Source organism: Pelophylax lessonae (genome assembly GCF_965119305.1).
Source record: "Pelophylax lessonae genome assembly, chromosome: 8".
In the NCBI taxonomy this organism is placed as follows: Eukaryota; Metazoa; Chordata; class Amphibia; order Anura; family Ranidae; genus Pelophylax; species Pelophylax lessonae.
In genome coordinates, this window is record NC_138775.1 from 235,964,315 (window position 1) to 235,981,394 (window position 17,080).

Below are 17,080 nucleotides of genomic sequence, written 5' to 3' on the forward strand. Positions count from 1 at the left end.
CAAAAACGCCAGTCAATGTATACTAAAATAAAAATAGAATAAAATGGGATTTCCAACGCACATGGAAGCTGCTCTAGTAATTTTTTTGCCACTGTGAAAGCTTATAGGTTGCTAAGTATTAGTGAGAGATGTGACCGACTTTAGCAGGCAAAAATAAAAACTGTCCGCCATATTTTACTGCTGGCTGAGTTGAGGAGAAATTGGCAGGTCGTGCCAAAAAAGCACTACTCTTCACTTTACTTAGTTGCTTCTGATGTGTCCATCTACCCCAAATCAACACTTTACATTGTAATAGATGCTGAGAATGCCAACTTCATCTAAAATCTTTTTATATTTTTTATCTTTAGGATAAAGTGACTAAAACCCCTTTTTTGTTGTGTGTCCCCATTGGGAGTTCTTTTTCTGAGGTCCAAGTGACAGCTGTCAGATGTGCCAGGGAAGTCTCTTCCATGGAGACACAGACAGCATTTAAAATTTTACAGAGGTTATAAACCCCTTCCCTCTAGCTTTGGCTGGAGTTAAGCTTCAGAAATCACCAAATGGTTTCTTATGTCTCCCAAAGATATCAGTGATCAGAGCTCCACAGTTGAATTCTGTGAAGGAGTACTGTCAAAGGGGTTGATTTACTAAAACTGAAGAGTGAAAAATCTGGTGCAGCAGTTAATGGTAGCCAATAAGCTTCTAACGTCTGCTTGTTCATTTAAGCTTTGAGAACAAAAACCGGAAGCTGATTGGTTTCTATGCAAAGCTGCACCAGATTTTGCACTCTCCAGTTTTTGTAAATCAACACCAAAGTGTAGCAGGAATGAGACTCCAGGCTGTAGAAAACTGTTGTTTGGAGATGTTCTCTAAAGTCCTCAGTAGGTCCAATAAAGAAGAAGGTTACTCAGCTAGACCCTCCCTATAAGGGCTCATGCACATTGCAGCTCAAATAAGCTTCTCCTACAGGCTTTTGGGCTTTTTAACTCTCATCCTTTCTTCCTGGAAACTCCCATTAATGTTGGCCAATGTCTCCACGCACACTATGGCTTTTTCAGGTTTTTTTCAGGCATATGCTCTTACAGGCATAAAAAACCCCCCACCAAACTTGTGTTTTTGAGAGGAGCAGAAAAGACGTACGAAAAAGCTTTAAAGAGCATGAAAAAGGTTGAAAACACCCAAAAAAAAAATATAGGAAAAATGAGCTGAGGGGAGGGTATGTGAAAAAAACACTTATGCTCAAAAAAGCTCAATAAAAATGTACAAAAGAGTCCAAAAAAGTGCAAGCTTCTTCAAGCTGAAATAAAAGCTCAAATGCCTGTAAAAGCAGCTTTTTTTTCCCTGAGCTGGAGTGTGCATAAACCCTAACTGACATATTATCTGGGAGTCAAGTTAACCATTACTTAAGCAACCTAGGATGAAAATAACAAGAAAAAGTGAGTTTCAGATAAACCTGTGACACCTTCCTATGCTCGTCTGGGAAAGCTGTTTGTGGCTTTTTTATTTAAACCAATCAAATAAAAGTTAAAGGCCCCTAAGCTTTGGCTGGAGTTAAGCTTCAGAAATCACCAAATGGTTTCTCTAACTGCGGCCTTGAAATTGCGCAATTTTATCTGAACTCACATGATTTCCAAACCGTATTTCAGTCCGACTTGGGGGGGCGACTTGAAGATATCTGTGTGGGTTCATGCACAGATGTCTATTGAAGTTGCCCCTGAAGTTGTCAAAAGTAGTGCAGGATCTACTTTTGGAAATCGATGCGGTGCTGCAAAAGTCGGCATGGCACCGATTGGGGCAGTGCCATTTACGGCAATAGGCTGCGATTTGACCTGTCAAATCGCGTTGATGTGAACGGGGGGCTAAAAGTGAAAGTAAACCCATCGATTTAACAGTTTAAAAAAAACATTACTTTACGGCATGTGCCAGGAATGTAACTGTCACATTGGATGTGCTCTCAACCAAACTTTCAAACAATCCAATGGCCGATGTCAGAACTGATCACAAGTGCCACATCATGGCAGTTCAAGATTAAACAGAGTCCAAGATGGCAGCTTCCTTGGCTGAAAACGATAGGAGGGTTTACTTCCACTTTAAACAGTGCTGTATTTAAACTACTTTTCACAAATGAAAATTTCCTGTCTGAAGTATGTTTATCTTTTTCATGTTGAATAAAATTAAAATTGCAGCATGAAAAGCTTCTCTTGAGAATTGGGGGCTTCCTGAGCTGAGAAGGATGGATTAAAAAGAAGCGATGAAGCTGGTACAGTAATGAAGTGCTTGATTATATTTTATGAATGTGATGTCCTTATCCTGATGAGCTTAAAATGGTTCTAAAGGTTCAAGGTTTTTTACTTTCATGCATTCTATGCATGAGGGTAGAAAAAACCTGTGGGAAGCCCCCCGCCCCCCTAGTTCTTACCTGAGCTTCCTTCAATCCAGCAATGTTCACAATATCCTCTGCTATCCTTTATTGGCTGAGTCAATAACAGCCAGTGAGTTGTTAAGGGGGGGGGGGGGGGCAAGTCGCAGCTTTGTGTCTTATGTGCGTATAGAGCAGCGGCTCGGGGGCGAGCATGCAGCGGATCCCCCAGGGCAAGCGGCTTTCTCTGGGGGCACTGCTCAAGGGGGAGGAACCAGGAGCGCCAGCTGGGAACCAAAAAAAAAAGAGGATCGAAGCTGCTCTGTGCAAAACCTAACAAAGCTGTAATACCACTTTAACCCCTGTACCTATCTGTAACATGATTGATGGCTGCTGCTGCAAAACGTGTATTTGTGTTTAACTTTTGTTTATTCAGTTAAGCTTTGACGATAAAACCTAGAAGCTGACTGGTTACTGTGTACAGCTGCACCAGATTATGTGTGCACCAGTTTTAGTAAATCCCCCCCCATTGCCTTTACTAATACCATTGGCAAATATTGCATACAGCAGGTCCTATATTTGTTATTAAACGTAATTGAAACTGTTTATTAAGGGCTGTTTCACACGAGATGCTTTCCAGTGCATTTTTAGACTGCATCCAGAATTCATGCACGGTGTTTGCCATGTATTCCAAAGGCCCTAATTCACACCAGTGCAGGATCAGTTCCAGTGCTTTCAACAAAAGTACTGCATTTATGTTGTCCAGAATGCTTCAAAACACACGTAAGAACACTGGAATGCACATTGTCCTGAATAAAAATAAAGATTTTTCAAGTGTCGGAATAAAGAAAATACCCTGGAACATATTGAAAATGCAACAAAAATACATGTAAGCACGTATGCAAAGATGCATCCGTAATTCTGAAATTGCAGTGTTAACAAAACTTCAACTGAATATAGATGCAAAATAAAGAATAATAATTTTGTATTATAAGCCATCTTGGCGGAAAGGAGGATTAGCATAAGTTGGAAAGCAAGTCATGTAGAATGCTAAACAAGAAGTTAGAGTTGTGTTTAAAAGTTTGCGTACCCTTGGAGAATTGGTAATATATAGTATGTATTATTTTAAAGCAGGGCTTGACAAACACCGGGCGCCAGGTCACATTGGCGACTAGAATTAGCGACCTGGCGCCTGGGGTGCCCTGCAGGAGGTGTCCTGTCCCTTTTGCGCCCCCCCCACCTCCTCCCCAAGTGCACGGACTATAATAATAATAATTTTTTTTTTCAATTATTTAAAAATATATTCAGAATTCGGGGGTGCTCTACCCACACATTGCAGAGTTCAGGGGTGTGCTACACACAGAGTGCAGAGTTCAGGGGTGTGCTACACACAGAGTGCAGAGTTCAGCCTTTTTCCACAGCTGCTTACCTCTACATCCCCCATCCACATCTCACTCTACATGTAACCCCTCCCTCCACTGCCCCCATCTTATCCCCGCCTCCTTAACAGCTCCACTGTCTTCCACATGTCTTACTTGTGTTGCTGTATTAAGCTGAAGCACCCAGTTGGCTCAAGTACCTCCCCGCACACTGTAGTTAGCTTCACCTTTCTCACTTGTGGGGAGATCATCCAGTGGGGGTGTCGGCATCTGCACTGCATCCCGGGAACCTGCATCTCCATTGTCTCCATCATGCACTGAGTGGGTGCCACTCAGGAGATCAGATCTGTGGGAACCATTGGGAGACAAACTGTCACTGACAAACACAGAAGCCGGACTTCTGTGTTCACAGGTGATAGTGGTGAGCAGGGAGCAGAGGGCCTGAGATGGTGGAACTGAGTTCCACCAAGTTCCAGCTGAAAAAAGCCCTGCCGAAACAAGAGAGTCAGAATGACAACCAGGTAACTAGCATTTGTAGAATGAGAAATCGGCTTCCTTTGAAAAGGTTATATTTAAAGCGGATTTCCGCCTCCCCCTCCACCCCCTCCAAAAATTAAGTCAGCAGCTACACATACTGTAGCTGCTGACTTTTAATATTAGGACATTTACCTGTCCTGGAGTCCAGCGATGTCGGCACCGCAGCCGATGTTTCCATCGGCTGTCGGGTGCTACCGCCGCCATTGCCGGTAAGGGAACCCAACACTGAAGCCTTGCGTCTTCATGGACGGGTCCCTACTGTGCATGCGCATTCCTATTGGCTCAGCGGCAGATGAGGGAGGAGGGGGCCGAACTTCCGAGGGACAGCGCCATATCCCAGAAGTGGGGAATGGTACCTGTCAAAAACAGGTACCCATTCCCCCTCCTTCCTGAAAGGTGCCAAATGTGGCACCGGAGGGGGGGAGGAAACAAAAGAGTGGAAGTTCCACTTTTTGGGTGGAACTCCGCTTTAAGGCACCTGATTTCCAGTTGGATTGGAACAAAATCTTATGTCTGCACATGCCATGAGTTGCTGCTGGCAAGCCACTGGTGGGAAAGAAAGCAATCAGACAGGTTAGAAAATTCCTTCCCAATCATTTCTTCCCCTCTCTGCTCCTTTCACCTCCTCTCTCCATTGAAATAAATTTGGAACCTCAGCAATTCCAAGCTTGTAAATTTGTGGATTGTTCCATGTCGCTAATTTAGACATGGAGGCCGGTTCTAGTCACCCCTGTAGGGTATGTGGGTGTCTTAAAACACAGATAACAGTCCATGACTTTTTTTTCCTTAAAGCGGAGTTCCGGGCACAAAAACTATATATTTTTTTTGTGCCCCTCTGCTAGGTATGCCTCACCTGAAAAGGAATTGGATAGTTATTTTTTTTTTTGTTTACTTACCTTGCAATTGAAGATCGAAGATACTCACCTCAGAGTACTTCCTCCCTCGGAGCCGCGGCTCACCCCGTCACTTCCTGCCTCGCTATGATTCCTGGGAGCTGAACGTCACAGCTCCTAAGAATCAATGCGACGGCACCGGCCCCGCTCGTCATTTCCGGGCGACGCCGCATTCCCCTGCTAAACAGCTTCTGGGCATGCCCAGAAGCTGTGGAGGAATGCGGCGCCGCGCCGGAAGTGACGAGAGGGGCCGGTGCGGCGCATTCTGGGACAAGAAGATGCGGAAGAAGACACAGAAGAGGACCGCGCCGGCTTCAGCTGCCCACAAGAGAGATGGAAACGCTGTGGAAGTGCGAACCGGGACAGATCAGAGGCTAGCCATTGTGGAATGTGCTAGCCCTGACTGTCCCGGGGGTATGATTATTAAAAAATTACATCTGTGCCCGGAACTCCGCTTTAAAGCAAACTATATATGAATCATGTGTCCAAGAGCTCTTTTCTTAGGTGCCCTTTTTTCTTATTATACTCAAACTAATGGTATAAAATAATAGGTCTTTATGGACGTAGCCTGCCTTTTCTGGTTATGTATTAAGAAGTGGTTTATGACTCATTCTTCCTTTTTTTAAACATCGGAGTCAAGTTTATGTACTTGAGAACCGCAGATTTTCTGTTCATGCAGTAGATTTGTGTGATATACACATACAATACTATTGGAATATTGTATTTAGAGCAGGGGTCTCCAAACCTTTTAAACACTTAAGCACCGGAAGGTTTTACCCCCTTAATGACAGGCCATTTTTTGTAATACGGCACTGCATTATTTTTACTGACAATTGCGCAGTTGTGCGACACTGTACCCAAATAGAATTGATGTCCTTTTTTTCCCCCACAAATGGAGCTTTCTTTTGGTGGTATTTGATCACCTCTGGATTTTTTATTTTTTGCACTATAAACAAAAGAAGAGCTACAATTCTGAAAAAAATTTTTTTACTTTCTGCTATAAAACCTATCCAATTAAAAAAAAAAATTAAAAATCTATTTTTTTCATCAATGTAGGCCAATATGTATTCTGTCACATATTTTTGGTAAAAAAAAAAAAAATCTCAATAAGTGTATATTGATTGCTTAATGCAAAAGTTATCGCGTCTACAAACTAAAGAATAGATTTGTCATTTTGAATTATTTATTTAATTTTTTTTATTAGTAATGGCGGCGATCAGCGCCATGTCGCGGGACTGCGACATGGTGGCGGACAGATCGGACTCTGTGACACTTTTGAGGGGACCAGTGACATTACTACAGAAATCAGTGCTAAAAATATGCACTGTTACTGTACTAATGACACTGGCAGGGAAGGGGTAACACCAGGGGCAATCAAAGGGTTAAGTGTGCTCCTAGGGAGTGCTTTCTAACAGTCTTCCTATATAGTAGGAACACAGGACCCCTGTGTTCATCTGTGACAGAACGGCGGTCTGCCTTGTTTACATAGGCAGACCGCTGTTCTGTCTCTATGGGGAGTGTTCACAGATAGCCGGCGGACTCGATGTCCGCCGGACCCGCTGATTGGCTTGCCAGTCGACACGTGTGTGCACCTCCAGTGGCACACGTGCGCCCCCACTGTCTTTCACACAAAGTGACGCACAGGTACATAATTTTGTGTAATAGAGCAAACCTGCCGCAGTTAAACTACGGTGGCTGGTCGGCAACTGGTTAAACAAAGGGACAGTTCACTGTCCTTTAGACTTTAGGAGGACCAATGGGAGCAGAAAATGCCTCCGGATTGGTGGTCAGTGGGATTAAAAAAATGACATTGCACCTGTGGCCGGTAGGAGGAGGAATGGTTGGTATCAGTGTAAGGAATAGTGCCCCATCATTGGTATTATTTAAGGAATGGTGCCCCATGATTGGTATCAGTGTAAGGAATAGTGCCCCATCATCGGTACTATTGTAAGGAATGGTACCCCATCATTTGTTTTAGTGTAAGGAATAGTGCCCCATCATTGGTATTAGTGTAAGGAATAGTGCCCCATCGTTGGTATCAGTGTAAGCAATAGTGCCCCATCGTTGGTATCAGTGTAAGCAATAGTGCCCCATCGTTGGTATCAGTGTAAGCAATAGTGCCCCATCATTGGTACTATTGGGAGGGATAGTGCCCAAACATTTATATCAGTAGAAGTAATAGGGCCTCTCTGTTGTCATCAATGAGAGCAATTATGCCCCACTGTTGGTGTCGGTGAAAAGAATGGTGATTCGTCCTTGGTGTCAGTAGGAGGAAATAATGCCTTAAATCAGTGAAAGAAAATAATTCCCCATGGGCCGCATAAAGACAAGTAAAGGGCTGCATCCAGCCCTCAGGCCACAGTTTTGAGACCCCTGTATTTAGAGGGTATCTTAACAAGAAAATAATTTGATGCTACTTACTGCTGGCAACTGTTTGCCTTGCCCATGCTGTATGTAGGCATGATAGAGAAACCTGTTTGGTCTTGTGTCACTATTCTCTTGTTGTTTAAATGAGGACTAGTAACCTCATTCAGTCATGTAAAATTTAACCTACCTGATCATTCCCAGGTCTTGGCATTTGTAGAGGAAAGACTTCAATTAAAGAAGACCTATCATCAGATATACTGTATACTTTCACTTTAAAGAAATTCTAACAAAAAGGTAGCCTAAAGGTCTCTGCAATAGAGTAGGTAGTATACTCTCCATGTCTCCTATCTCCTCCACTCCAGCGTTAAAAGCCTCCAATAGTCTCTTTAGCATTTGACACTTCCTGGAGTGTCATTTACTGCTGCTCCATTCTTTGACATCTACATCCCTGTAGGGTTCAGCAGATGAAACCAGAGCACATGGAGTAGTACACAGGTATCCAATACTCCTGGAACTAGAGGCTGTAGCCTGGAGAAAAGGTGAGATGGAGAACACAGGCTGCTAGGAGGGTGAGTATATTGTCTTCATGGGACCTTTTGGCTGCCTTTGTGTTAGAACCTGACATGGTCACTTTAAAGAGTAACTCCACTTTTATTGAGGAAAAAAACATTCCCCTCTGGGTGATCTGTGTACATTACTGTGTTGCAGAGTCCTACCTTTTGGTATTCTGAAGTAATCCCTGTTTTATTCTCTGTCCATGTGGAAAGTGAATCTAATGGGAGTGGTTTCTTAAACACTCGCGGACCACTCACTGTAGATATACTGCGGCAGGGCGGTTGCTCTGCGCCGCCGGCACCCGCCATTACCAAAGAGAGCCCTGTGTAGGTAAACAATAACAGGGCTCTCTTCTGGCAGCAGCAATGTGCTGGGTTTTTGCTTAGAAAAAGCAGCTAACAGTAACACATGCGGGGGAAACCCGCATCCAATTCGCATAAGTGCAAAATCAGCCTAAACTGAATTTTAGGGCAAACAAATGTATTAAATTACCCACATTTTTTGGTAAAATATAAAAGACGAGGTTGCACCGAGTAAACAGATACATGTCAAACCTTAAAATTTGCGTGCGCCTGTGAAATGTAGACAAACTTCAGTACCCTATATTTTCCATAAGCGACGCTTTAAAAGCCCCTATAAAAATCCAATTAGTTTTACAAAGGAACTCCGGAGCTAGAATTATTGCTTTCACTTCTGGGTGCGTATTAAAATGTGTATCACAATCAACTTTTTCACGCGTAGGTGCCCCAGCACATGCATTTACGTTTGTATGTGCGTATATGTGGAGGTGGGGGGGGGGGGCCTCAAACATTTTTTTTTTTGGGGGGGGGGGGTTTACGTGCTTGGGTGGTGTAACTTACATTTTTTTTCATCACATAGGGACCAAAATTCCCCTATGTGACGTTTTTTAGGTGACCGGTTTTCTTTAAAGTGGAGTTCCACCCTAAAATGATACTTACCTCCATCTTCTAGCTCCGGGTCACCTGAAAAACAAATGGATAATCGCATTTTTTTTTTTTTTTTTTACTTACCTCGTAGAAAAGGAAATATACTTACCTTACTTCCTTCTTCCTCCCCTCGGCGGCCACGGCCCGTCGTCACTTCCTGGCTTTGCAATGATTCCTGGGAGCTGAACGTCATCGCTCCCAGGAATCATTGCACCTGCACCGGCCCCGACGTCAGTTCCGGGGCACGCGCATCATTCCCTTCTAAACAGCTTCTGGGCATGCCCAGAAGCTGTGGAGGGATGACGCGCGCGCACCGGAAGTGACGGCGGGGCCGGTACAGTGCATCGTGGGACCGAAGAAGACGGAAGAGGACGCAGAAGAGGATCGCGCTGGCTTCAAGCTGCCCACACCTGAGATGGCAGCGCTGGACAATACTTTTTCTAGGTAAGTATTTGTCCTAAAAGGTCAATTGAAAAGCAAGATGGGATAAATGAAGATGTGTGAAAAACAGCCGGTCCCTAGTTTGAAATACTTACCCACCAGTCTGCTAACAAACCAAAATAAACCTGTCTAACAATAAAAGTTAAAAGCAGGAGTTTAGTTAACACATATTTGCAAATGCATGCGGAAGCTGCAAGGCCCACAACAAGGCATCCTGCGTTACTTGCAGAACCTAACACTAAATAACACTACTCAACCTGAGTGTCTAAGTGTCTTCACAAAGGGAAGTACATGCTTGCTAATAGATGGATGGGAAACAGATGGGATTGGAGACCGCCCAATCCTCTCCCACCTGCTCCAATCCATGACTGGCAATGAAAAACGCATGGCTGTATAAAAAAACCATGGGGTGCAAACTAAATGTGATCAGCTGGGAGACACACACCCCCATCCCTTTAGTAAAGATGTTATAGGCAAATAGGGACTTTGAGTGAGACACCCGCCTGTAAAGCAAGCGTCTCCATCCCTAGTAAGATAGTTCCGGGGCGCTCGCGTCATTCCCTTCTAAACAGCTTCTGGGCATGCCATGTGGAGGGATGACGCGCGCGCACCGGAAGTGACGGCGGGGCCGGTGCAGTGCATCGTGGGACTGAAGAAGACGAAAGAGGACGCAGAAGAGGATCGTGCTGGCTTCAAGCTACCCACACCTGAGATTGCAGCGCTGGACAATACTTTTTCTAGGTAAGTATTTGTCCTAAAAGGTAAGTGCAACCCGGGACAGATCAGAGGCTAGCCATTGTGGAATGTACTAGCCCTGACTGTCCCGGGGGTATTTTTATTAAAAAAAAGTATTACCAGGGTGGAACTCCGCTTTAATGAGACATCCAGGGTGTAAAAGTCCCTGCATGTCTCCCCTGGGCTCCACTGAATGTTTTGCAATTCAGTTGGCATTGCAAAACTTTCCTTCCTGGCTATGCTAGCCGGGTTCACCGAGAGGCTGACTCAGAATTAACATCATACACGTCGCTTTCCGGGTCACAGCAAATAGGGGAGGAGACTGGACGTGTGCCCGCTCTTCTCCTTTCTTTCCAGCCGCTGGCACCCACCATGTCGGTCCCAGGCCCGCAGATGGGCAAGCAAAGCCTGGAAAACATGGGGGGGGGGGAGGGAGTTGTTACTGGGGTTGTGTGTGTGACCTGACAGCCACCCGAATGCTTTCACCTGACGGGCAGGAATCTGCCTGTCAGTTTTACGTGCAATCATGGTAGCTGCAGCCACTGGATTGTGTTTGGAACCCCCTGCTGTCAGGTCCGTACGACATACAGTCCTGGCAGCGAAAGGGTTAGATGGTTAGTTTACCTTTATCAAAACACTGCCTATGCAGTTAAGAGGTGCCCCTAGATTAAAACAAATTGGGCAGCTTTACTCAAAGTTAAAGAATGCCCTTGCAACAGGTGTAGGCATCTACATACCTCCTGAAGCGTGTCTGAAAAACTCCCAGAGGTGGCATAATCCTGTCCTGCCTTCTGCTAGGACATTGCTGAAACACTCTAAGCTGATTTAAACCCCCTCACATGCACTCTCTCCGCTGAGCTCAGTGATGCTGCGATGGAGGGGATAGTGAGCCACACATGCAGGGGTCTGAGATCTCTCTCCTATGATGATGGGGAACAGCTGGGAGTCTTTTTTTTAGCAATGTCCTAGCAACATGGCAGGATGGGATGATCCTCTCTGGGAGTTTTTCAGCTATAGCAAGGGCATTATTGAACTTTAGTCAAAGCTGCACAGTTTGCTTTAATCTACAGGCACCCCTTACCTTCATAGACACTTTATTTTTGTTAAAGGTGAACTAAACCCTTTAATCAAAGATGGTCACCACAAGGAACACAAAGTTCTGAAGGGGCCCTAAAATTTTAGGCTTTTCCTCATTTTCTTTCCCTGTATAGAAAATGAGAGTTAAAATTGCCAACAGAGACTCAATAGTAGAAACCGTTTCTCTACTCAATCTAAAATTAGAAATAATTGTTGGCTGATCTTTCAGTTTAAACTTGCCAGCTCCATTGTGCATGCAGTTGAATGAATGCAGCTCATTTTGGAAATTACTAGTTTATGGATTTTGGGCCTTAGAAGAAAAAGGTGCTGTTTTGCTTTGGCATCCAATAGGCTTCAATAATCAAAAACGAAAGGATGAATCTGATTGGTTGCAACAGCTAGTGCAGTTGCTATTAATACCTGACCCATTGATTTTTCTGTTTGGTCTAAAGAGCGCCGACGCAGACAACCACCATTGTACAACACACTCTCAAGAGCAAGCTTTGACGCTTAGAACAAGTAATTGACACTTTCCACAGGGAACTGTGCTTCAAACCAGCAGCTGAAACCGTTAAGAGGAAACGATCTCAGCGGATCAAGGTGAAGCATTCTGAGCCTTAAACTGATAGTAATTCCAGACTCTAAAATTCCAATGCATGATTTCCAAATGACTGCTCTCTGCAACATTTTACAATGAATGTACAGGTATGGGAACGGCGGGTACGGTTTTTACAAGGCCATCAAGGCATTTTTAAAAGTCATTAATACATTATGGGTGATCCAGAGGTGGTAAATCTGTTGAATATATCTGCCCTGAGCCTACTCTGCCATTAATTTGTCCCACTTCGCAAGGCTAATGCACCACTGCAGTATTTGTTAACTGCAAAGGCTCCTGTACTGGGTGAAAGGTGACACATGTGGTTTCAGGGAAACTATATGTGTGAGATCCTAACATACAAACCTAAAATCTAGCCTTCTCTTATAGATTTGTGTAGGCTGAACTAAACAGATGCCAAATTCCTGCATCCATGGTAAATAGCGTGGATGGACTAATCTCACCTGACGGTTATAATATTCTGACAGTCCGCTCCAGCAGCTGTCAGAATATGTGAACATTGCCTGCTGTAAAGCTGGCTACACACTTTACAGTTTTATACGATTTGCTTGTACAACTTTCCTTTAGATTTACCAAAACCATATATTATAAGGTCAAACCTAAACACTTTAATATTGTATGCAATCAGGCAGGCCCTTGCACTACATAGTTGAAGGTAAATCAAAAGGAAACTGAAAAACAAAAATTGTATAATGTGTATCCAGCTTTAAGGCTCGCACACACTAAAAGAAAATTGGGCGAGAATATTTGTCCGAAGAACTTTCATATGATTTTTTTTAGTGTGTACACAACTTTCTACAGTCAATTCCGACCTTCTGAATGAAAATTTCCGAAGGGACAAGCTCCTAAATGTTTCTTGTACGAGAACAGAATAAACGGTTTTCGCCTAATGTGTACTGTTTTCATGTGAGAAAAATCAGAAATGGAAGACTGTGCATGATCGGAAACAATAAACAACAAAAAAAACAGTTGTAAGAGAATTTTCATACAAATTTTTTTTCATCGATTCCGAATTGCTGAGAAACGAGGAAAATCGGACAATCATTCGTCCGATTTTCTTAGTTTTACTTTGTACCCCACTTTAGAGAAGACGATTGTGTTTTTCTTCATATTAAATATAATTAATGGTTACCCTCATCCCAAATAGATTGATAAAATAGAAACAACATTTGCCGAAGCCTGGAGAGATGGAAGCCAACAGGCAGGGACAAATAGGGGAAAAAAAGGGGGGGGGGCGCAAGGGGATTTTTATGGTGGGAAGACATCAGATAAACACTAGTACTGAGGTTATAACTTAGGAAAGCAATTGTGCCCCTACATCTGAGCCCTATATTCCCTGACTATACTACAGTATTGTGCCCTATAGACTTGTTAGTAATAATCTTCTTTAGTGGCTGGTGATTTCATAGAATATTCCGCTTCCATTTATAATTTTTGGATGATTTGGTCCTTTTCAAGATCTGTTCTCCTGAAGAAGCGGTATATGACCACGAAACATGCTGGGCTGGACCATGTTGCGGTTATCTGCTTTTTGTCTTATGTGAAATGATTTTTCGTGTATCATGTAGCTGTCATTATAATCCATATACATTGCTTTTAACTTTGTACTATGTTGTGACACATTAATGGAATAGTGCATTCCCATCTACCCGGTACTTTTAAAATCCTCTTGCACCCCCTGCCACCCCCCACCCCACACTTTTCACCCTATTTGTACCCCACTTTAGGCTTAACATTTTCCACCAGGCTTCCCCAACAAAAGTTGATTGTTCAATTGGCTTTTTTGAGCCAGGTGATTTTGGCAGGGGCACCTACTGCTCGAATTTCTGCGGAATCAGCCTGTATCAGCCATAATTTGTGCCGTATGCTTTAACCTTAAGGCCCCTTTCACACGATTGGACTGCTCAGGTCCGCCTGTCTATTTTTCAGGTGGACCTGATCTAGCCACCCATTCTCCTCTATGGGGAGGTGGATGTCAGTGGCCACCCTTCTGGCATCTGATCCAACAAGAACCACTGAAAACAGACAGATGACGATGCGTTCGCCATCCGTCAAGCGGGTCGGATCGAATGAAAAAGGGGACGCTGTCCTTTTTCATCTGATCTCCCCATAAAGGGGAGCGGGACTCTGACAGGTCCGTCTCTGCACAGTGAGCAGAGACGGACCTGTCATCCGCTTGCTCAGCGGGGATCAAGAGAGCGATCTCAGCTGAGCTAGTGGAGACCGCTGAGTGGATCCTCCCATGAGAAAGAGGCCTAATACAGTTTAAAAAAATTGGGTTTTGGAAATTCTTTTTTTGTTTTTTAATAATAGTAGAAAATATATACAATACAATGTACAAAACAAAAAACAATTGCCAGTACATGATTGAAGTGGTCTCGCAGGACCACTATGTACAATTACGGCAAAAAAAAAAATTGAATTTTACAGTAGAACAGCCATAGTAGGCCACTGAAAGTCCTATAGGCACAACAGAGCAGGAAGAGCCTCTAGGGAACCAATCCCCAAACAAAACACAACAGTAAAAAATAGATTCACACTGACCCTACCCCCCACAGTTCCAGGCATACCCAACCCTGTGAAGGATCCTACAATGCAGGAATCTGAGGACCCCAATGGGGCCTTGTGGTGTTTATTTAACAGAACATCCCCATATCAAAAAAGGTCAGGTGCTGCAGTATCGGCTGTACAATAAACAGGTTTTGGAAATGTTTACCATTTCTCTATTGTTTTTTGTTTATAATACAGTTATAAACAGGACATACTGCAGGTTGACTGACACGTTTTAAGTGTACGCCAAATCAAGATTTCTTTATTTTAGTTTTGGAAATGGTGGGAGAGGATTAAAACCCATGTTAGGTACTTACTGCTATCTGGTGCTCCGTCAGGCTCTATTCAGTTTGTGATTGGTTAGTTCTACAGTGCATTTTGCATTTTTGCTCACACTATTTAGCCGTGATTTGTGTTTTTTTTTAATGCTTTTATTTTGGCCAATTTGTTGGGCAGATTACAAGTCGCAAATCATGGCAAAAACGCACTACATGCTTTTCTGCAGTTTCTCTATTAAAGTCTATGGAACCAAAAAAGCAAACAAAGCACTGTTTTGCATTTTAAAAAAATCACTGGCCCTTTCCAAAAATACAGCGGCTGAAAAAAGCATAGCTGTGAACGTGTCCCATAGGAAAGCATGTAAATGGACTAGTGCAATTCACCGAAAAATGCATGTGTGAACCGAGCCTAAGGCCCCTTTCATACATGTCCGATCCTGTCCGTTCCGTTTTATGCTCAGCGGGGATCGATCCGCTAATCCCCTGCTGACCAGACGGGTGACAGCTCTGTCTCCTCTCTGTGTGCAGAGACGGAGGTGTCCGATCCCCACTATCCTCTATGGGGGAATCGGATGAGAACGGACCGCCTGTCCGTTCTCATCTCATCAGATCCGCCAGACGGATGGAAAATAGGGTTTCCATCCGTCTGGATTTGACGGACAGGATCGGATCGGATGTCAGTGGACATGCCTCCGCTGACATCCGCTGCCCATAGAGATGCATGGGGCATCTGTTCAGATCCACCTGAAAAACTGACAGGCGGATCTAAACCGCATGTGTGAAAGGGGCCTTAGAGAGATTTACTGCCCCGATTAGAGAAGAGTTTAGATGTCCTACAAACTCTTCTCTAGCCAAACTCCATACTCATGCTATTTTTTACTTCAGTGAGTTGTGGGTTGGGAAAGCCAGATAAGGTTTTCCAAGGCCATAAAGGTTTTTTTTAATAGTCATAAAAAATTTTAAGGGTGATCCAGTGGCTGCTTCTAGGTTCTTATTAGGTAGGAGAGATCAGCTAACGGACATCGATTTCCCCTCTACCCTTTGAAACACTGTGAACTATTTATTGCTTTCTCTGCCGTCCTGTCTCAGTGACCCGCACCTGAAAACTAGACTTCCCCGTTAATCTTTTTCTGCTTTTTCTGTTTTTGTTTATATATATATATATATATATATATATATCCTGCTTTCATTTAATCATACCTAGCGATTCTATTATGAGTGGTGTATACACAGGCACTTCTTTACCTAGGTTGATATGAGATGTTTCTGTCGCAAGTAACAAAACCAGAAAAATTCCCTCTGATTGGGATTTTGCAGGACAATAGCAGAAAGTAGCAAGGAACTGACACTGTTTAATGAAGTCAGTGTATCGGTCAATTCCTTTTCCTTGTTCTTACTTTAGTAAGTGAGATAATTCACCCAGGGCCATTGGGTATTGTGGGATTTATCATACCGTCAGCCTTTGACCTTTATAAGCTAATAGCTGTGACTTGTTTTCTTTTACTAGGATTCAGCTCAAGAGAGCGTTATCAAAAGAGATGTCCACCGAACGTTTCCTGCACACGATTACTTCAAGGACTCGGAGGGCGAGGGACAAGACTCTCTTTACAAAATTTGTAAGGTAAGAAAGTACAAGTCATTTTGCAACCAAAAAAAAAAAAAACATTTAAAGTCTGGATGATTTTTCTGTTAGGGCAGTTTTCTGCTTGTAGCTCTGTGATCATAGGCTCAGTTTCTTACTGGAATGTAAATAAAATTGAGTTTTTTGCTGTCTTGTATTTGTGTGGGTTCCTCTCCTAATCCAACGACATGCAGGTCGGTTAACAAAACTGGTACCAGTAATATTTTTTTTTTTTTTTTTAATGAGGGTTTGTGCAGCACAACAATTAAATAGGAAAACAATCAAAAAAATATAATCTTTCTAGTGCATGAATAATAAAAACGTATAAAACCAACAAGTGCCTGTGTTGTTCTTCAAGATAGGTGCATAATTTGCAATGCCAAAACATTTAAAGAAATCTTACAAAAAAGAAGTAAAGTGCAAATAATTATGTAAGTCCTTGTTTCTTCCCAAATATGTTATTTCTTCTAAATAGGAACTGCAATCCTGCCATGCGTAATTTACCAAAATGCCATGTGTACTTCACCAAAGTGCACCACCACATTTAGTCCAAACCACTTACCTCAATAATTGACCTACCTATGGTAAGTTTATTACTCACTTTACCCTTTGACCCGGGTAGATATACATTCCTGGAATCCACCAGATTTACAACAAACAACCAGTCTGCAATCTTCCTTTAACTGCACTCCAACCCCATCCACCTCTAAAGAATAAAAACGCCTCTCATAGTGCAGTATTTCCAA

General features: G+C 43.2%; 1 protein-coding gene across 2 annotated transcripts in view; it reads left to right on the forward strand.

Annotated features, from left to right (window-relative positions):
- The window catches only part of RABGAP1L (RAB GTPase activating protein 1 like), a 588,371-nt gene that overhangs the window by 337,128 nt on the left and 234,163 nt on the right, over window positions 1-17,080 (forward strand). For both annotated transcript variants that reach the window (XM_082265880.1, XM_082265881.1), the window contains exon 13: window positions 16,221-16,334. In XM_082265880.1, the coding sequence (XP_082122006.1) occupies window positions 16,221-16,334 (114 nt within the window). The remainder of the gene's footprint in view (window positions 1-16,220; window positions 16,335-17,080) is intronic.